This window comes from Aulonocara stuartgranti, assembly GCF_965226115.1.
Source record: "Aulonocara stuartgranti genome assembly, chromosome: 2".
Lineage (NCBI taxonomy): Eukaryota > Metazoa > Chordata > Actinopteri > Cichliformes > Cichlidae > Aulonocara > Aulonocara stuartgranti.
Genome location: NC_138940.1, coordinates 28,807,335 through 28,829,956, shown reverse-complemented (window position 1 = coordinate 28,829,956; position 22,622 = coordinate 28,807,335). Strand labels below are relative to the sequence as shown.

At 42.8% G+C, this 22,622-nt stretch overlaps 1 protein-coding gene across 1 annotated transcript; it reads right to left on the bottom strand.

The window, feature by feature from the left end:
• Positions 1–630: 630 nt before the first annotated feature.
• LOC309716044 (uncharacterized protein) lies at positions 631–22,622 on the bottom strand. Its single transcript, XM_082549613.1, has 5 exons — positions 21,743–22,622; positions 21,586–21,657; positions 14,090–14,151; positions 1,780–1,866; positions 631–903 (listed from the first exon to the last, which is right to left on the bottom strand). The coding sequence occupies exons 1-5, from the start codon at positions 21,828–21,830 to the stop codon at positions 874–876; spliced, it is 339 nt and encodes a 112-aa protein (XP_082405739.1). The 5' UTR covers positions 21,831–22,622; the 3' UTR covers positions 631–873.

Genomic DNA, 22,622 nt, shown 5'->3' with positions numbered 1-22,622 from the left:
AGCATAGCAGCTAACTGTGGGCGCTCTCACACCTGGTTCCATCATAAATGCAATAAATTGGTCTCAGCCACTGTTTTCTTCTAGTGCGACTGTAGCAACAACCTTCCTAACACTAGGTATAAGGAATGATGGTACAATATTGTATAATGGGAACTCTTTATAAAAAATATTTATACATTTGTACTTTTTCATGTCGTTTATTTTAGTAAACTTATTTGTTTTCACTGTGGGGATAGATTTTGGAACTAAGTCTGCTCAGTTTAACTACACATTAAAAAGGTTCCCTTGTTTACCACAGTGTGGCATCTATGACAGAGAGGAAAACAGCAGACCACTTTTTTGCCCACAAACTTGTCACAGCTACATATTTCAGATGTAAAGAAGCTTCTATTGAACTCTGTTGGACTAAAGTGCATGTTAACGCCAAAAAGATACTGTGTGAGTGCCAATGAGAAGTCAATGGGTGAACAGCAGCAGCCACAACAGGGTTACTCCAGTGTAAACACACTCCGGTCATTAGCTATCATAGCTAAATCCACAATAAGACAGGGTGTGCATGAGAGAGGGAATACATTTTGTGGGGAAAATCACTTTAATATCATGCAAACCTTTGAGTTAAATGAACCGGACCACTGGAAAATGGCCACATATCTTTGCTTGGCCATCATTTGTCGGTGGGAGTTTTGAAGCTTTACCCAAACTGTGATATTTCATTAAAACGAACCAAGTATATTTGATGCCTATAGCTAACCAAACAGAATGTGAATATAAAGTAAACTGTGAGGGGAGAAAAAAGAGAATGCAAAAAACAGAGCTCACAAACAGGACTCAAACCGCAGTCTTCTGGTTGACAGCATTGGTTAATGAGATCGACTAATTGGCTTGACACGGGACAAGCTGTGCCTGAAACAGAAAAGAAAAAACACGACGACTTCGAAGATGTCAATGAGGAAATGTGTCAAAAACAGACTCCTATATTAATCTCAGGTATTCCCCACCTCAAATCTATTTTGGTCGCACAAATACATTATTCAGTTGTTGTGAATCTAATTAAGAATTGAACATGCACAGATGGTGCTCTTGACCTCCCGTGAGTGAAGTACATTGTATGAATAAGCTGCAAACAACTGACAAACATGTCTCTCTTTTCATGTGAACATACAGAGTTTGGGTTTGAGTTAATTTTTTCTGGTTTTAGAGGCTGTTTGCTAAGTTTGAGAACCCCAGCTATAGGTTTCTCCATGCATGCATGTTTTCCATGCATTTCTAAGTGCAATCACACATCTATCATCTTTACAATAGCAGTTAAGGAGAACCTGCTCATTTCCTGTCCCCTCATATTAGACAGACCTCGTTAATAAGCCTTGGTACCTGAAATACTGTGACATTTCCACTGCCTGCTCTGCGAGCATCACATGCAAGTTAGTCTTCCTGACTGCTTTATGATGCCCACTGAACAGGACAAACAGCACAATGACAGAAATAATGGATGGAGAGAGAGAGAGAGGCCAAATTAATGGATGAAAGAGTAGGGAGCAGATTGATTGAATAAAGAGCAGATATAAAGAGCACACATAGCGAAGGCACACAACATTCATAGTGAACCCAAAGTCCCCAAGGTTGTTTTGATATTTCCGAGCCACTTCCCAAGATCCGGTTGTATCGTGGAGCCAAATTGATTTATAAGAGCACATTTATTATGTGTTTGTTGAGGGGTACACATTTTGTGTGCTTGTACAGAGTATGAAGGATTTATAAGAAACTGTTTTTGTCATGTACCATATCATTGTCCACGGCTCGTAACTTTGTGCAGGTGTGACTGAGCTTGATGCAGGAACCACAGTGAGAATCCAGGAACGTGGAAAACTGCAAAGAAAAAAAGAAATAAAGAGAAAACAATTCAAAGTTATATCTTTAAAGCTTTTTTTAATTCAAAAAAGGTGATTTTTTTCTCCCTGCCTACAGATCCCCTTCTTTTATTGCCACCCATCACTCTTTCCCTCTTTATCTGTCGGCCACAGCCTCTTCTCATTTAATGCCTGCTGTGTGCTGGCCAGATCAATAGTCTAAGACAAACATGTGCAGGCATAAACGCACGCACACACACGCACACTGACATAAACTCAGGCAAACGCACACACCACACACCTTGAAGGAAAATATCCTGGCCCTTCAACTATAATCACAGGGGCTCTTACTGTAGAGGCAAAACTGTTTCTCACCAGTATTTGATACCTGATTGTTGAAGACAGGTAAAAATAGACAGCCCAAAAGCAAAGAGCGTCTGGAACTGAGGGTGAAATGGGAAAAAATATATGTAATTTCAGATAAGAAGACTAAAAGCCCTCAATCCAGCCAACCAGCTACACAGACTTGCTACATTCACACAGACAGCATCAGCCGGGGAAAGCAGGGAACGATTAGCATCCTGTGAATGTGCATGAGCTGAGCGGAGCTGAGGTGAAATGACTTGTGTCATGTCTGTGGACCACTAGCGGCTGACGGCCTCATCACACATAGCCCCGAGCGGTCCGCGTGCAGGCCGCCCATTTGCGTAAAAAACCTGATTAGGACTTTTTAGCTTTTCAGATCGTCCCTGCCCGTCGTCCGCGGTGGATGCATCCAGTCACAGTTACTCAGTCCCGGCCTCTGGACGATTAGGCACCATCTCACTCCAAGCATGAGCGATTCTTTTGCTCCCCTCTCGCGCTCTCATCGCTCGCCGGCAGGGTCAGGGGACAGACAAGCTGAAGAATTCATTCCTTACGCTTCTGTCGTTTAAATCAGGTTGGATGAGTGTCATCGAGCCCTCCCATTTAAAAGCATGGTAATCTGATTCTTTCTACTCATGACTCTATCTGCTCTCTACTCTTCTGCCTCCAACTCTCTCTCGGTTTATTTCCCCAACTCTGTCTCTCTGTCTTTATCATGGTTAAGTTGCGATTGAATTATGCCCTCTGGAGTGGCTCTATCGGCCCCCCATCTAGATACTGAGCTGTCACCAACAGGCCCACATTTCCCAATCCAAGCTGCCCAGGCCAGTTTCTCTGCCCTTGCACTGCACTTGCTCGCTCTCCCTCTTCACCCTGGCCCTGCACTGTCACCTTGGATCACAAGAGTAGAAGGAAGATGAAGACAAAAGGCGGAAAGCAAACGCTGACCTCATGGCAGCTTTGTATACGCATGTGTATAACTCCATGACATGCAGCAGGAATGGCTACTATGACAAAAGTAATACAGTATCCTTTCTTTCATCCTGCTTTTTATTCTTGCTCTATTTTTCCATCGCAACCTTGATTCACTTTATCTTACTCATACACGAGGCATAGTAGGAGAGCTGCAACAAGTTCTCAGATGGGTTTTATGCTATTAAATCCTTGCACTGCTGTTCATTAAATAAGATGTGAGGCGTTAACAAGTGCAACACGTAACAGTTTCCTGCTTTGTGTTGCCTTAACTAAAACCACAGCACTGTAGTCACTGTTACCATCCACTTACATGTGCTTTGTGATACATACTAACATGTGCATTAGCAGCAGCAAATTCAAGCAGAGAGCGAAGTGTGAGGAGGAGGGGGCTGGGAAACAGAGGCTCTCCAAGCATGCTGGTTAGAAGCATGTTGTCGTAATTATGCCTGACAGCCTCCTCAAAGAACATGAATAAAAAGCATTGGAGCTCGACACCTGGACTCATACATAACGGTTTAGTGTAAAGAGGGTGGCTTGAACTCCAAACACGTGTAATGAATGCACATATTGTGCAGAGACGTATGTAAGAAATGTGCATAGGAAAATGAGTGACAGAGAGTCGGTCACACATGACTGCGCTGACTGTGTTCGTACATGGGATGAAAAAGAAGATCTTTTCCTATTGATTCCTACACTTTATAAGACATGTTTCTCAAAGCGGTGCGATATTTGCTCCATTGTGCTCGCTTCTTTTCAAATCTTTCAGGAAAGAAAACAACTTTTTATTCCCCTCTCTCGCCCTCTTCTTTCTCTGCTGAATCGCAGGCGTTGCTGAGTTGTGGCCTTTGATTTTCATCACACTTTATCAGGTTGACCAGAGGGTCCTTGAGTGACTTACCTTTACTACACTCGCTTCGTCTCTCACTCTCAGAATAGTCATATGCTCGTTTCCAAGGCAACCAACCAGGACCCTTGTCCAGAGAGGGTTGACAGACATTGAATGGAGGAGCATTAAAACAGAGCCCGCTTTCACAAAATACAATACGCTTGTTCTTATAGATGGTTGATATATCCGTTTTTTTGTTTGTTTGTTTGTTTGTTTTTAAATTCAGGATGTCTACGATCCTACATAATACTCTGGTAAAATATGTTTCCTCTCCAAATGCATGAAACAAACTAGTTCTGGAATAAACTGCAGCCCCCCCCCCTCCTTAGAGGGAAAAAGAGACTTAATTTTCCTCTCCCATGGGTCAGCACACCGAGTAAGCTCCATTAATGTAAAGAGAGAAATTAGAGGCTTACAAGAAGTGAAAAAGAAAAACAAAACTCAGTGGGCCAGCACTAAGAGAGAACATTGCTATCACTCGTCTAATTAATCTGTTGGCTATGCGATGCCCAGGGAGTGTAAAGGAGACTGAGGAGCTGCGGCGGCGACAAGAGATGAGAGGAACAATAGAAAGCTCAGTCTCAGCTGTCTTCACTGGGGTGTTGTATAATATTTTGAGGAAAGGAAGGGACAATTAAGAGCGGGGCACATAGTCCACTCTCAAAAAATGTGACAATCAAGAAACTAGAATACAATCATACAAAGTTAAACTTCATGTTTCGGACTGCAGGACATAATACATATACAGTAATTGAGTGCAAGGTCACAAATCACTTTAATGGGGGCCGCTCCTTAAAGCAGTGCTGTTGCTCTCCAAAAGGGGACGCTGTTTCCCATGATCTTACAGGGTCTGAACAGTGTGGCTGTTTATTGTAAAGAACAGGAGACTCAGACCAAGTAACATTTAATTTAATACTAACATCCCTACTGGCACAAGCCTTGACTAAAGTCCTGCTTCTCTTCAGCTCAGCACATTAAATTGGACACTATTTAAGGAGAAGAGCTGAGTAAATGATACCTTGGTTTAGTTTTTTTCTAAGATCGTCATGGGAAAAATAACTGTGGTGGTGTAGCTAAATATTTAACTGTAATAAACAGCCCTACCATGTGTTCTGTAAAGTCTCCAAAACTGATGATGTTATTCATTGAAGAGATAAATGAAAGAAAAAGGTAACTTTCCGTACTATCGTTTAAATGGAAAGTAGCCTTTACTGAATAAAATTGGGAGGATTTTTTCCCCTAGATTTTAAAATGTCTCTATCTGATGCACACACAGTTTACATTGGAGAGGTAAAAACTGCTGCACTTCATTGTGAACTCCTGCTTAAACACACCGGGAGAGAGAAAAGGACTCGGCTGGCAGCTCATGTGCACCGCTGTTGCTAAACGATGACTGATAGCTGATATCCAATCAGATTCACTTTGCAAGGATGTTTTCATTATGTCTGGAACATCAGTCATTACGTCTGACCTGCTCTGGATGGAGGAGATAGGACTTAGTGCAGACACGGGTTTGGCTCCAACTCCTTTAAAGCAATCTCTGTAAATGTTCATCAGGAGGGCAGCTTTAACAAATGTCCTCTTACAGATCTTGAACCTTTAAATAAAACGGAGTGCTTGCAACTGTTTCTCCAGCCTATTAAAACACAGTTATTTTTATTTCCATTTGAAGAAAATAGATTAATTATGGTATGTGAAAGCGAAAAAAAATAGAAATCTAAAGTTTATTTCCTTAAATCTTTCCTTTCTTTTTAGAGGCAGTAGAGTGTGAACTGATCAAGGACAAACAGGCTTTCTTTTGACTATATGGTCCCTGGTTTTCTCCTTTTCGACCAAAAGAAAAAGCGAAAAAGTACTGATTGAAGGATGCCGCACCTCTACCTGCCCATCAATAAATAAAAACTAAACACTAGAGATCAAAATTGCGTGAGAGGAAAAGGAGAAACTGCTATAAAGATGAGTTCTCAAATTCAGGTCTTGTACAGTAGATTAGGAAGTCACAGTCCTTCAGTTTCTTGGAGTAACCCTGCATTTCCCTGTGATGAAGCCTTAAAGATCTGAAGAGCATCAAGAGACATATCTAAGAGAAGTGCCTTCAGTTTTTATTCATGTTCCTTCCCCTTTCTTTTTCAAGTGATCTGCAGCTTCAGAGAGAAGACGGTGAGGGAGAGGGATAGAGAGAGAAAGGGAGGCAGAGGGAGAGAGAGTGGAAGTGTTTTCCAATAGAAATGAGGTGAGTTGAAGTAGACTCTTCAGTCGGGCTGAGGCTGTCACCGCTCAGTTCAAAACATTCTGCCATGCAAAACAGCCAAAAGCCCCGCAAACCTGTAATATGACTTTGCTTTGAACATCAGGAAGCTCATTCTCAAGCAGGTCAGACTTTTTAAAACTTTGAGAAAATGTAAAAAAAAAAATCAGTCCTGATAAATCGGTCTCGGGACTGAAAATTTTTCACTTTCATTTGTGGGCGCAGAATTAGGTCCGGCATTTCATTTTTCTTTGTCAATAAAGATCATTGTCTTGCTTATTGGCAAGCCACGAGGAGTGAATTTGTCATAACCGCAAACATGCACTTCAACGACACACATGTACACACCCACGTACACACGAGCTCGTGCGCACATACAGTTCTCATATTCTTGAGGACAGCTGCAGGGGTGTGGAAGCCTTGGGAAAATGGATTGTGGAATCAAGCCAATCAACTTCCTCTGTAGCCAGCACCTGTTTGTCTGTATCTGCTGCTGTTATTTCACAATACAGGGCGATTATAGAAATGCACAGAGATTAATACGCAGATTCTGTAAGCAAAGACTATAGATTACTGTCATAAACACTTTTTTTTCCAAGTGAAGTCACACCGTACAGTAAGTAGGTATGATTTTGTGCTTGCATGTTTGTCACTCGGATTTATTCAACAGAGATTATGCAAATTTGAGTCTATTACACATCCTGGCCTAATTCACTAAACCCCGTTCTAATTAAGACACACATCCACTATAAAAGAAAAAAAACAACAACACGCGCTCCTACACAGACACACACACTACAATAATAATGTGTTACCTTGAAATATTCCCTGGACCAAAAAGAGAGATGAAGAGATGCTGAGATGATGACAGTTAATACGCCTTGATGTTTTTGTCACTTCGACAACAGAAATCTGTGTGTGCGTGCGTGTGTGTGCGCACATGTGTCAGTGTGTGTCATCAGAGAGGCTGTGCACGTGTGTGCATGAGCTGAGGGGGGGGTAGACGATCTTCTCTGAAGCAGCCCAGGCAGGCATCAGCACTCAATCATCCCAGATCTGCCAGACGACACCAGCAGAGAAAACACATTACCCGTGTCGTGTCGCCTCGTCTTCTTCTGTTGTCTTCTCTTTATTATATTTAGGGCTGCTTTGCCTCAGGGTCAGGTGACAATCTGCATTCTCTTTCTGCAAGTTTTCTCAAAACTGTCTGGAGTTTTTATATTTATTTATTTATTTATTTTTTTGCATTTTTTCAACCATTTTTTTTCTGCTGCTCTGTTAAAGGGGATCTGTTGATGGTTTTTAATCCCTACATGAGTCCCTTTGCAGATGACTCTGCTGGCATGGTGTCAGAAAGAAACTAACAGAGAGCAGCGCTACGCATTAGACAAAAGATGAATACCCTCAGAAGGGAGGGAGGGAATAGAGGGAAGAGGCAAAGAGCCCATTTGAAGTGCTTGTCTAAGTTTTAGCAAAAAATGAGTTCTTTATAACGTATATAAATATATAAATGCAACACTTAAAGACATTATCAGGCACTTTCATTCCCCCTGCCTTTTGTGTGCTGGTTGAGGTGGGAAACAGAAGGGAAGTAAACACATCTGCATATCTGAGTCATTGGTTCCAAGGGAGCTGTTATGGGCTGTCTCTGCAAATCTCTTCTCTGCGTTGCTTATAGCCCACCAGCAACAAAGTCTCCCCCCCACACCGCTGATGCCGGGTCAGATAATTCAACGCGCTTTTAACTGATGTGGTTAGATCTGAGGGTGGCAAATCTGATTTCAGATCTCCTGATTTCAAGTGGCTCCGCACCTTTTTTAGGTTATCTTTTCTCAGATTGGAAAACATGTGCCCACGGTCTAAAGCAGAGAAAGGCGGCATATGTGTCGCTGCCGTTTAGTGTCCAGTTGACGGTAAGTTGGCACAGTTGGTGTAACAGAGTGGGCCAAGACCGGTCAGGCCCTCTGTCTGCACGGTAGCCATCACCTGGACAACCAAGCATGCCAGCCCTGTGGCTGCATCTGAGGGATCAAAATAATGGCATCAACTGGCAACAAGACAGGAGCATCTACTCTCTGTAAGTGCTTCACAACTCCATCTTTCACTATATTCTAACCAGTGAAGATGCAACAACGCTGACTTCACCCATTGGTTTGCAAACCTCTTTTAGCTCTAACTTTTTGCATTTGGGCCACCAATACTTGTGATTTTGCGAAGAAGGTGGAGATCTAAGTTATTTATTAATGGTAGCAAACTGCAGTAATAGACTGTGTTACTGTATCACATTGACACAAACATATGCTAATCGATCTGTTTTTTCTGCTTATCCTAATCAGAATTACAGGTATACCCTGCACCGTTCACCAGTCTGCCGCAGGGCTAGACAGACAACCATTCATACCCCCACTCACACTAACAGCCCATTTAACTGTTAAACTAACCCCACTAACTGCATGGAGAACCCATGCAGACATGAAGAGAACAGGCTAAGATCTTCTTGCTATGAGGCCACAGTGCCAACTACCGCTCCTGCTAATTAGCTTACAACTAAAATACTAGAATGTCCCCTAACAAACCAGAGCACAGATTTCCTACTTTTAGTATTAGATTACCTAATATTTATAAAAATGCTTCCTAAGTAATCAAAATCTTAAAACATGGTCAACAGGTCTAGTGCAGGAAATAGCTAAGATAAAGATTAGCCAATAGGTAGCAGATACACCCACCTGTCAGTACAGCCTGTCATGCTAAGCCTTAATAAAATGCAGATAGGTGGGTCATGCTTTACATGCTTTATAGACCAAACTATTTGTGTAGCTGGCTGTAAACATGTTTATTTCTGCTGTAAAGTTGGCTACTGACATGTGCAGCCAGCCTCATGTGGTCAGTTGGGGAACTGCATTCCTTGCTCTTCCTTCTCTGGTTCATTTTTCAGCTCCCAAGGCTCCTGACTGATACCAACAGAAACAGAAAGGCAAAATGATGGTGCTCAACGTGATTTGTACGGCGTCCATTCGTGTGCCTGTACTAGAGATGGACCGATCCGATATTACGTATCGGTATCGGTCCGATACTGACCTAAATTACTGGATCGGATATCGGAGCGTGAGGGGTGGGTCCCTATTTTTTATTTATTTATTTTTGTTGTTGCTGGGAGTTGGAACCCTATTAGTTAGGTTGCTTAATATTTATGCTAAGTACTCTTTAAAATACCAGAATAGGGAGGATGGTGTAGGTTTAAGTTTATTAGATTGATCAGTATTGCTGAACTATGAAATATTTTTTTTTTTGCATACAGGTATAACAGAATAGCTTTAGTGTAGTTGTTGTTTTAAACTTGAGTATGAACTTATACAAAATGCAGAAAGATATTTTAAAAACAGTTTTGTTGATTAAAAAACACTATATCGGATTCATATCGGTATCGGCAGATATCCAAATTTATGATATCGGTATCGGTATCGGACATAAAAAAGTGGTATCGTGCCATCTCTAGCCTGTACTGCTCCTCCAAGGACCAGGCTCATACAGCAGGAATAATGAGCCACTATTCTGTTATATTGCAGTGTACCAAACAAGCATACACAAAAAGAGAGACTTCAGGGGTCAAGGCTTGGCACTGGCTTTCTTTCTCCCTGTCTCCCACAAGCTACACACACACACTTTCCTATTTCTTTCATACTGTACTTCCCAAGTGTGTAGGGGTCACCATGGAAACCTTGTCTTTTGCAGGAAACGGCCGAGATGTTGTGATGAGGTCTCGACAAAAGCTTATTGATCTACAAGATTTGGTGCCCGTTTAAAAGAAAAATCTTGCTTTGTGTTGTTGAGACTTGTAATCGATATGAAGAAATCCCTGGAAACAAACTTGACGAATTGATACTCTTGAGCTATTCAGAGTTTATGGGTCTGTGTTTATGGGTTATTTCTGGCCTGTAGTTTGTTCCAGTAGATCATTCTCACTGTATTTGGTTGTGCTTTGTATACTGAGTGGTGCATGTATATATGAGTGTGTGTGTTCCATGGGTACTTCCTGTGGTTAGCTCTGTGCAGCAGAGATGATTCATGACTTTCAGTGTTGTTTGAGAGAGTGAGAGAAAATTCACGCTATAAATTTGCCTCTTTCCAACACTCTATGTCACACTCATAAATATACACACACAAACAACCACACACACACATATACTCCCGAGCTTACACTGTTCCAACTCCCACACAAACTGAAAAAAGTGTGCATCTTCATTTATGCTTTTTTAGGGTAACTGACACAAATGAACCAAAAATATCTTCGCATGCAGTCATTTCACATTTCCTCTGACTAGCAGCTCGTGGTCATGGATATAAATGTCATAATCACATAACAATAGGCAACATTTGCTCAGTGTTTTCTTATAAATTCACTCGTGTAAATAAGCACTTTATAGGAACGGGGTATTTTCAGAAGACTGCCTCCTAATATGAGACTCCACTATCATACATTATCAGGAAAAGCTGCAGCACGCTTGAGTCTATAGTACAAAGTCCCTTTTTTGTGGTCCTGCAAAGGCTTTGTGCTGCGTTTGTAGCTCAGGTCACAAAGAATAGCCCACAGGAAGTGAGAAGAGCTACAACGGCTCAAGAGTTCGAAAATATAAAGGAGAAATAAAAGGCCAGTATGCCTGTGTATATATGCCTGTGTATATATGCCTGTGTATATATGACTATATGACTCTTCAGTCACGCACATTAGCAACAGCAATAATAGCAGCCCTATACTCAGGTCTATGCTCACCTTATCATTGTGTTATCTGAAAGGGGAAAGTCCGCACACAGGAAATTCACACAAGTTCACTTACAGTATCCATTTACAGTTCAGTCAACAATTTTCCTTTTTCAAATGAAGCCACAACTTCCTGATTACTGATTTTCCTCTCTTCTTTGTTACTTTCTTTTTTTTCTTTTGCTCGCTCTGTTTTTTTTTGTTTTTTTTTCCGAACGTTGCGTCACTGGGTTGTGGTTTACTCACTACTCACAGTGCACAGGAAGTGTGTTGTGGCAAAACAGGTCCCTGTCACTGTTTCCACTCCTCACTGAGGACCACAGAGCTAAATTTAACGCCAATAACAAGATCACAGGTGCCCAAAATACTCACTTCCACATACATCGAAGTTTTATTTAGCCACCCGTAGCTATTTTTACTTAACCATGTTAATATACTTATGTCTGGGCTGAGGTTACGTTTACTTTGTGACGCAGTCTGCCACAAAGGAAACAGCCTAAACCAATTAACAAGCTGTAGGATTAGAGAGGAGCTAGTGAAGTCAGGACAGTTAGCCACTAAGACACAACTGACCATGACGGTCACATGGCTGACGTCTAGCCAGAAAAGAGACTGACCGACCATAGTTTTGACGTAGATGTGATGTCACTGATCATTTTAACGGCTTAGCCATGAAAGTGTGCCAAAGACAGACAAAAACACAAGAAGTGAAGTCTGTTCGTATCAAAGACAACACATTCCATAGATATGTATCATGACTGGGGTCAGGTCATGTGCCTAAGACCAGTTGCTGAATTTAAGGAAGTGAAATGACAGCCACGTCAAAATCGGTCAAATCTGGCATCATAAGTCAGCGTAAAAATAGCATACGATGGGCTATTTTAACCTTGTGGCTCATGATTTGACACCACAGGAAAGGAGAACTAAGAAATGGGCGCTGAATGGAAAATGCAAAGTGAAAGAGAAGAGGGACCAATTACAAATACATGACATGGAAAAAAAACAAAAAAAGAAGAAGGGGAAAAAAAACAAACTAAGGGGAAAAAATAACGTTAAAATTGCACCGGCGTGACACTGCTGAAGATATTCAGATCACTTCCTGGACTGTATCAGCAAAGAAAGAGCAGTATCAATATCAGCCCCATTATCTGGAGCAGCTCTCCTCTCCACCCTTTGTGTCAAGGGTATTGTGAGGCCTCGGCTTAACCCACCTCCGTGCGCTGGCATTCAGTTAGAATCAGTGCGGCTGTGATGAGGCGGGTTGAACAAACAGACCGGCGGACTTGGACCGCGGCCAGGGCCAGAGTGGGTTTCAGTCCAGCTAAAGTTACACTCCGCTTCTGCTAGCTCAGTGTAGCTGGAAGCAGAAGCCAACTGTGGGGCAATTACCCAAATGCTGCCGAGTCATGTTGGTCAAAGTCTGGTCTGCGTTCATGTGGGGGTGTGTTTCGCCGCATACACACACACACATAAATACACTCAGAGTACACTGCTGGTCTGTTCACATTGTAGAATCAAGATTGTTTGAAAGACTATATGAACACATAATAGTCTTAATAGTTTCAGTCTGCTAGTTTACATCTATTGCCTTTCTTTTTTCCCCCCCTGTTAGTACTTCCTGCCTTCTCTTCATTTTCTCATTTTCCCACATTCATCCCTAATTCACACCATGTGGATGTACATGGAACTTGGATAGCCTGATGTAAAGTAAACCGGACTTTGGAGAAAGTCTTATTGTCACCAGCACAAAAAAAAGTGAGCCAGCTAAAAATAGACAGATTTACTCCACCCCGTCCTCAGAACCCTGCAGGAGATCAGGCTCGGGAGTGCAACTGTAAGGCCGGGGTCACTGTGTTACTATGGTGACACAGCCACGGCAGCATATGTGTGTATCCAGGAATAAGGGTTTTATGTGAATTTTGAATGTGTGTGTGGCTGCGCACTTTCTGGGCCTTGTGTCTCTCTACCAGCAGCAGCAGCAGTCTCCCAGCCACTGTTGAGAGAGAATGTTGGGTAACAGAAGTCTGGAGTTCCCCTGGACTCACTCCAGACCTTCTTTCCCTCCTGCCTCTCTTCCCACAGTCCTCCCCTCCTTCTCCCCTCACTTCCACTTGCTTCCCCTTGTTCCTGCTGGCTCGTTCACTCATGAGTGATATCGTGCGTGTGTGTGTCCATGTGGACATTTTTCCCAACAGCCTGTACTGTAGAACTCCTGGTTTATTTTTTCTTCTCACAGTCGGTCATCTCCTTTTCTAATTTTTTTTTTTAGCACTTTACACACCAACCTTTAGCAGAACTCAAATTTTGGACCATTTTTTTTTTCATTTAACCCTGATAGACTCTGTTTCCCTATAAAACCATTATGTAGAACTGATCCCAGATCAGCGTCTGCTGTCTCAGCAGCTCACCACATCTGCTCTGACTCATTTTTCTCTGGTTCCCCATTCCGAAAATGAGAAATGAAGGCAGCTTTTAAAAACAATTTGTGCCTATTTGTGGCTCTATCCTAGCCCAGTCAGACTATCATCATCAGCGCATAATCGTCACCACCGTCATCATCATCATCATCACCATCATCATCAAAGCAACAAATCGATGATGAAATACTGCTCAATCTAGAGAGAGGATTGTTCAGGTTTAGGTGGGCAGACACTTGCAAAAACTTACAGGATTCAGAGATTGAAAGGGAGTCATCCATGCCTTATCTGAAATTATTAAAAAGACCAAGTCTATTTATAATATGATCCAGATTTATTACTCTTAGCTGTTTGGGTTTTTTTCCCCTTAGTAGAAGCTTAAATCCTTCAGCACAGAAAGATACGAGAAACTGATAAAGAAAAAAAACAGTAGGTGTGCAAACGTGATACATGTCAGCAAGGCAAGACAAACACTGACTTGGCTTGTCTTAGCATGTTCACCTGCACCCACTTCACTCAGCACTTAGCCTTCGTGCAAGAACAACAAGCCGCTGCACGCTTCTCCCACAACAGCACACAACAGTAACCTACCCTGGTTTGCACCCTGCGCTGACGAAGCACCGCGTCACAGTTTCCGAAACCTCTCCTTCCACCTTTGCATCACCATGCATGACAAAAAAAAAAGAAGAAAAAAAAAAAAGAGAAAACATAAAGTAGGAGTATTAGTAAACTAACAGGTTCCGTTTAAGAGTTACATTCAGTAGATTCAGAAGAGAATTAGGAAAACACACACTTCCATCCAAATTACTTCCACTTTCTGAAAAAACTTTGGTTTAAAAGTGTCAACTTCATAGTTAAAGCAAATATTGCTCATTGAGTTTGTGATAAAACAGAATGGCTGAGTTAGACGAGGGAAACACACTGAGTTAAGGTCAGTAATTTATAAAACATGCAAGAAAGCAAGTACCAGAAATGAGTGAGTCACAGCTCAAGAAAGTCTTTCTCAGGAGATTTGAATGTTTATAAAAAATGTTATATGTGGTGTTTTAAGACCGCCATCTGAGAGTAAAAGGGAAACTTTATGTGACTGAGCAGATAAGTGACTTAAATTAGATATTTTTATTTGTCTGGCTGCCCTTAAACAAGACCACAGAGTCTGGGACGTCTGAGCCACAGCCACTGAATGAGAACGAAACACAGTCTACTTCCTCTTTCCACCCATCAGCCGCTTGCTCCACTCACGGAGCAACGGATGTGATGTCACTTCCTGTTTGGTTTTCAGCTGCACTGCAAGCAAGCACAGAAGTAGCAGCTTGGTGACAGCTGCGAGTGGAGCTGGAAACATGCAAATAAACAGGGTCAAAGGTTAAAGCTGGCTGATTGTAAGTGTTTGTAAGCTCTCACAGCTGCTTTTAAAGCCACATTAGAATCACTTAACTCTTTTTTCTTTCTTTCTTTTTTTTGCTTTAAACTTAAGCTTGTTGTTTTTGACTGCATGGCTTTTACATAAGTGTTTCCAAATCAACTTTTGCAGCAGCAAAATCTCAGAAATCACTGTGGGTGATATATTTGCATAACACAACAACCAGGAGCATACACATATCACACTTTCTTGCTTACTTCATAATCCAGTGGTTCTGTCTTCTGTGTTTTGTGGTCTGCAGATTTCTAAGAGTGAGTTTCTCTCTAAGAAGAACCAGTTACGAACATATATTTAATGCCCTTTGTAGTTCTCATTGCCATTGCCAAAGCTATTTGCATTCATGGCATGACATGATGTGACACCGCTGTATAAGGTTTTTTGTGGAGCTAAATATAATGGATGCAGTACGCTCAAGTTGTTGCTATAAATTGGTCCACGTGTGTTTATCTGCACTTAAAACATCATAGCCCAATTTGATCATTTACACCAAATCGCTTTGCAGACCTCTGAGAGTCCCTGGCCCCTGCTTTGAGAACCGCTGGCCTAATATATATATATCCTGTATTATCTCTTCTGCCAAAAAGAGCGGCAGTAAGAAAACTCCAACTCCTTTGCCTCATCATCTGTCGTTAGTTGAGAGTCTCTTGGTGACAGACAGGCAGGCACTGTGACACCCAGCCCTGGTAATAGAAGGCAATTATAAGCCCTGGCAAGAGCTGTGGCAATGGGGAAAACTTTTATACAGCCCCCCTCCTGGGGCGCTGACATGCAGACACACTGAAATTAATTGCTACAAAACATCAGACGAGCTTGACGCACACATGCGCGTAGTCAAACTCCTGGAAAGGAGAAGGATGAAACAATGCACATCATGCAACGTTACACTGATGCGCGTGAGGAGGAAGAAGAAGAAAGGGAAAGCAGCAAAGAGAAGCAGTGAAAAAACAAGTAGATCCCTTCCAACAAATCATGTTTTCATCTAAATAAAGAAGCCAAAGACAATAGACTCGGGTACCTTGGAGACCAGGAGGACTATTTCTCCATGGCAACCAGTGTAGTGTGTGACAATGCCGCAGTGCGAGGGTTTGAACTGCTAAAGCTGTCTGGGAATGCAGAGATAGATGGGGGAGAGAGAAACTCAGAGAGTGAGACCCACGGAGGGCTGTCGGTGTGCTCGTAATGAGAACACACACTGTCACAATCCCACTGCGAGAAAAATGGAAGTTCATGACTTTCCAGCTCACGTTATTTTCTTTTCTTTGACTCTTTAAGTCAATACAAAGACAACTCCTGTTCCTAACTAAATTATGACACTAAGCCTGTTTATGTTTCCGACAGTGCAAATCCAAATATATTCATAAGTAAACATTTCTCTGGTGTTGCTATGGAGTTGTTCCCTTGTTAGAAAAAAAAAGAAAGAAAGGCAGCACCATGTGGCCCTCGTACAAGATTTATTTTAATTGTGTGGTGTATTGTGGCCAGGAGAATGTCAGACTATATGCTGGGTGTGTGCTGTCGACACACTTGTGGATACATGTAGTCGTGTCGGCCCTTGGACACGATCACGCCTGTGTAAACGAGGTTGCGTTCGATGTGCCACGTGCGTTTGTGTGTTCGGATTGCAGGACAAATAACGGAGCGTGTTTGTCTTTGTCGCAGTTCTTGTGGCAATAAAACTATTTCAAACTTTTCACTTCCTGTTTGATCGCTCCTCTTTATACACGTGAAAGCCCAGGTTCAATTGAAGTCCATTGTTCCACGATGTTGTGGGTAAGTTTTTTGTTTTGTTTTGTTTTTAAGATCTGGAGTTCAGCGTCAGGCTACTGGATGTTTTCTTTCCAGACTGTGCACCGCTACAAGTTTCAACAGCGTCCTCACCCATTTCTCCTTGTCAGCATTGCCCGACAACCATCAACATGCAATCTCCTTTGTGTGTCTTTAGTTTTATTTGCAGTGCGCTTTATAAAAATTCATTACACTGTCTGCCGCCAGCGTAGGCAGAAAAATATTCCCTCAGCTCGGCTGAACTCTCACCCTCCTTTAATGTAAACACGGCTCACTAGTCACGTTTCTCCCATTAAGGTAAATGCTTGCATTATGTATGAATCTAGTCTCCTTAATCCAGTTGCGCCATTAACCCGCACCGCCAGTCTTTTTCAAGGCCTTTCATAAAGAGAAGTGGAGACAACTCTGACCCTCTTAATTTGTAATGGATAATTTAAAGCATTAGTGTAAATTAGATTACCGGTAATTACGTATCACATAAGATGTGTTCTTCTCCGGCTGCAGCGGGATTTGAGTTTACAAGATGTGCTGTTGAATCTTCAGTCTAAGTGACCCAAAGTGACATTTGGCCCTCGAGCATAGACTTCTGAAAAAACCATTGTCCCGTAAGCCAAATGCTTCTGACAGATATTCATTTATTCATTTGCCCCTCTTTCTATTTTCTCATTTGTTTTTCTCTGCAACGGCCGCTGCAGTTATTGTTGTTTGTCGTCTTGTCTGTCTGCCTCGTCAGCCGTCATGCCTGTTGACACACGGCACTCTGAGTTAAATGATTATTGTGTGATTGCAAAGAGTTGCGGGGCTTTCTGATGGAGACCTGTCTCCCCAGCCCTGTAGGCTATCCCACATCGGCAGTCTCCAGCTGGGGATAGATGGGAGGGGGGAGGGAGGGCTGGGGTTAAGGTGGGAAGGGGGAGGGAGAGGGGCTTTACCTGAATCAGCCCGTCATGCCTGCCCTCAGGCTCACCTGTCAACAACCCACTAACAGTCGCTTTCACTCTCTGTTGCTTTCTGGCTCTTCTTTTCCATCACTTCCTCTGCTCCTGTATCTCTCTTCACTCATTTATCTCCCTGCCTCTCACCCTCTCCACTCATTCACTTCACTTCTGCTCCGACACAAAAAACAAATAACTCTCACCTGAGCGGATGTGTCTGCGTCTCCCTCACTCTCTCTCTTTCTCTCTCAGACTGTCATTTTCACTTCACAGCAAGTTATTGGAAACAGCTTTGGCCATCGGACTCAAGGAGACTATTTGTCTTGGCAACTTCTGATCTGACTCAAAAACTCAAATAAACTCTGGAGAATAACTTAAAGGTTTGTGTGTGTGTGTGTGCTTTAACTGTTTGCATGACAATGGGTTTAGAGAGGTCATCCTTTGAGAGACGGGTGTGATTTCAGGGTAAGTTTACCAAATTTTCAGTAGCTCAGGCAATGTGTTTTTAGCTCTTGGTTCCGGAAAGGAGAAGATAAAAACCAAACCGTCTCCCCTTTTTTGCCATTTTCTCAATAAATGTGAAGGTCCAAGAAGTGAGCGGGATGACGGTGTGGCCGTCTGATGCAATATTAAACCCACACTGCATAAAGCGTCTCCTCCACAGAAACAGATGTGGCCGGGAAGAGCCCTGTCAGACTGCGGACTAAAGCAAAGTTTAGACTCCTGACAAAAAGCCGAAGACTTTTAGTGGAATGAAAACAACTCTGTTTTCTGTCTGCTGTGAGTACGTGTGCCACGAGTCACGCCCAAACATCTTCACTAAAGAAAACAAATCAGTTGCTTTTCAGTCTGGACGCTGAGGCCACATCTTTCTGCCTCCCTCACTCCCCGTCTCTTCCTGTCTGTCTCTCTGCCCATGTGAAGACGTCAGCACTGTGAGCAGCACTTCCAGCCAGCTCAGTTAATCAGCCAGAATGAGGAGTTTTAACCCAGTGTGTGTGATGTAAACTTGAAATAAATTTGGTTTCTGCCTGGTTTCTTTCTCTGCAAACTGCATGGCATAAAGTGACTGAAGAGGATGGGTGTATTTTAAACGTATTAATGAGCAAAAATGAATAAAGGTTTTGCCATTTTTAAAAAAAAATAGAGTGCATGGTAAAAAGTGCACTGTTTATACAAAAAACTTAACTTTGAAATCATATGTATTTACTTAATTTCCAACACTGGAAAGGAAAAAGTATTTGCAGTCTAGATGCTAACCTCAGCAACTACCTTCAGTTGTTATCTCAGGTACAGTTTGTGGTAAGGTTATTTGGATCAGATCTCACAACAGTCAATAACAGCACAACAGGTGCCTTTTGTCAATTCAATATGACTTTGAATAAATTTTTTTCCAAGCAGTCGAATCAGAAGTCACTAATTATTATTATTTTGATCAGAAAAACTAATGTACACAAGCTTCTCGAGTCTATAATGTTTCATCAAACAGAACCTCTTCGCTGTGGATGATGAATACTGAGCTGACCTGTTTTTTTGTATCCATCGGTCCTGTCAGCATGCTGGGGTCACCCACGGATTATGGCACAAGAAAGCGTTTTGTAGCAACCTTTAAATGTTACCCGTTGCTGTGAATGCTGCACAGTGTGGGGAAGCCCCGACTTTCAGTGTGCTGCCGGTGACTCATCCGGAGCTGAAAGGTCAGGGGTCAGCTCTTTTGTCATAAGCATCAAACAAACAAGCTGGGTCCTCTGTGAGTCACACACAACCTCTGGGGCACATGGCAGGGTTGGGAGGGGGGGTGTCTGTGTGATGTTTTTGGTAATTGTTTCTCTGTCACCTTCCACCTTCACGAGGCAGCAGCAGACGGATATGAAGATGGAGCAGCTATTGGATGCCGCAGCTCTCTTTCTCCGTGATACACCACAGCCATTCCTGCTCCACAGCCTGCGGGGTAATATGACAAGGAGGGATGCTTGCACTGACTGAGAGAGCGAGCAGATTGTTTTTCAAACATCACTGGGGCCTAAAGCTTTAGTAGGTCAGCTCCCATAGTAAAAGAAAACTTGTGATCTTAAAGTCTCGCCGCTAAACACAGAGCCTGCCTTCCACACTGGCATTCCTGAAATCCTCTCAAAAGGGGGGGCATAACTGTTTCAGAGTAGCAACAGGTGGTGTGCTGTAATCTTCTGCATTGTATTGTCATGGGCTGTGTTAGATTTCAGTAAGCGAGCCAAGGTTTATGATGACTGGAGCACAGAGTGACGGTGTCAAGTATTTAAACAGACACACGTTGCTGGATGTCTTCCCCAAAAGGCAAAAGGCAGTTTCCAGAATCCCATTAGATCCATTTGGCTTGTCACGCGTGTCAATTAGTCCAAATTCTCTCTACATGTTTAAAAAAAAAAAGGTCAGGGAGGCATACTCTTGTTGATGTCACTTTAAAAAAACTTTGAGAGAAAAATGACATTTATCAAATAGCCTCCTATCATGTTCTCAGCTTCTCTCCCCATCACTGTGTGACTATGGGCTAATATTCAGCCTGTCACTCTGCCCGAGACGATCAGGCCTCCACTCTTCTCCCATTTAATTATCAACTCTGGCTGTGTATATAACACATCCAGGCCACATCTAATTTTTATCATAATAAAAAATTGCCCCCCTTCACACACACACACACTTTCCCACATGCTCGAATAAAACTATGAAACTATGATCCTGTGCTCCAAAATAACCAGGACCCGCTTTTTTTCTTCTCTGTGTCATTACACTACCCCTCCCACCCTCGTGTCTCCTCTGCCAGATTGTGTAACATCCAGGCTTCAGTAGCTGTCATCACCCACCTTCTAATCCTGGTCCGCCCATCAGGGGAGCACACCTGTATGCTAATGGGGAGGGATTGCACCACGGCTCGGTGTGGGCAGCCCAGGAGGTGAGGCGATGTGACGGAGGAGTGGGAGTGCCTGCCTCCCTGGCTGCCCTGTCTACCTGACTGACTGCCTGGCACTGGGTTCTGAAAAATGCCAACACAAAGCTTGATATTTGCTCCCACATAGATACCGTGGGTGAGAGGATTTTCTTTCATTTTCTATTTTTCTATCCTCCTACCCACCTTCTTCATCTCTTTTTCTCCACCTGCCTGGGATTCTTTCAATTTCACATATTTACTTATTGCGCTCACCTCCCTGTCATTCTATTGTTCCAACTCCTCTTCATGGATGCTCTTTCTATTGTTTTTTGGCACATCTACCTACTTCCTCGTGTTTTCCTTTCAAATCAGGACATGGTTAAATATTAACCAATGCTCGTGCAGGATATGCTTGTGTGTGTGTGTGTGTGTGTGTGTGTGTGTGTGTGTGTGTGTGTGTGTGTGTGTGTGAGTGAGTGAGTGAGTGAGTGAGTGAGAGAGAGAGAGAGAGAGAGAACAGGGGCATGACTGTTGCGTGTAATGTTAGTTATCTTTTTTTTTCCTCATAGGTCACCGGAGTTTGATCGGGTGAGGACTCCTCTGCCTGGTTTGTGTGGGCAGTTATTTTGAACTTACCGATGAGAAGAAACCGCTGACCTACATACACAAATATGCAAAAGTACACACAGATCCTGAGCATCTACACACGTAGACTAATTCTCCTTCTCCTGCCCTTACAGCATCTGGCTTCCACCCCCTCCATGCATCAGAGTGAAGAGAGGCCCAAACAACCACTGTGAACTGTTTATCATCTTTATTACTTTATTACTTTTCTGAGAGTTTTCCCTAACCTGATTTTATTACATTGTCATCAGATGATGAGTTCTCTCATCTGCTGCTCTCTGCTCTTTTCTTCTTTGCTTTTCCACAAATTTATCGACCTTGGTAGCTGATGCATGACAGCGGTGGTGGATGCAGACAGGAGTTTAGATTTGGTATCATCACCTTGCCACATTTAAAATCATTTTGTGTAACTCACCATCATTGTAGGCTGTCTCCTGGTCTTTTATCGTCAAAGTAACAGGCCCATGGAGGAGGAGAATTCTTGTAGCTGAAAAGCAGAATGTAAATCCAAACGTTAACTGTGTGTGTGCACGGTGACAGGCTAGCATTTTTTTCTACGCATTGCCACATACCTTCAAAATGTATTAGATTTATATGTCCAGTATCCGGATGAATAAACAGAATTACACATTCTCCAGCAGCGACATCTACTCCAGGCATATTTGGATTTTGTAAAGGAGCCTCTGCTCCAGATCATTCATAATATATGACAGAATTTTGCTATCACTCTAATAGGGGTAAACAGAGACATTTGCCAGAGGCTGAATGGAAAATGCCTGCAAGGGGATGCAATCCAGCAAAGACCAAACGCCAGTTGTGGGTACCTGAATGATTGTTTTGTTACCACATCAATCGATCCATCGATCTATGTCAGTTTTTTCAATCAGTCCGATTGTGATAGCATGCTTGTGACAGCGGCATCTGGATGGGGCAGTTTAAACTTAGTTCAAATGCCTTTTATTCACTAAACCCTGAATGTAAATCAAATTATATTCATCGGCAGCATCTTTTCTCTCCCTCCCTCTCCTTCTCTTGGACCACCTCAAAGTTTCCTGCCCACGATATTTCCCAATAAGGTTGCTCACATATAGATCCAGTCAGCAGCAAGGGAAACACATCGATTTCCCGTCAGCTTCCACCGAGGAGTGTAGGAGCCCTAGCCGAAACTGGAGCAGCCGGGGTAACATCGGTATCCCGCTGGCGTCCTGGCAGCTGTGCACAATGTTGTTAACGCGGCCCATTAAGCCGCTGAGTGGCAGAGAGATTCCCTGAATATTGAGCAGGGGACACCCCTCAATTAGATAGATCGGTCCGTACCTCGTCAGCAGCCGCACCTATCTGTCCTCATTAATCAATGACACCGCCGAAAGAGATGGAAAGTTAATTTAGGAGAAGTTTGCTGCCATCCAGCAGTTTGCAGCCTCCTAATTCTCAGACCGCTGCTTGAGAATT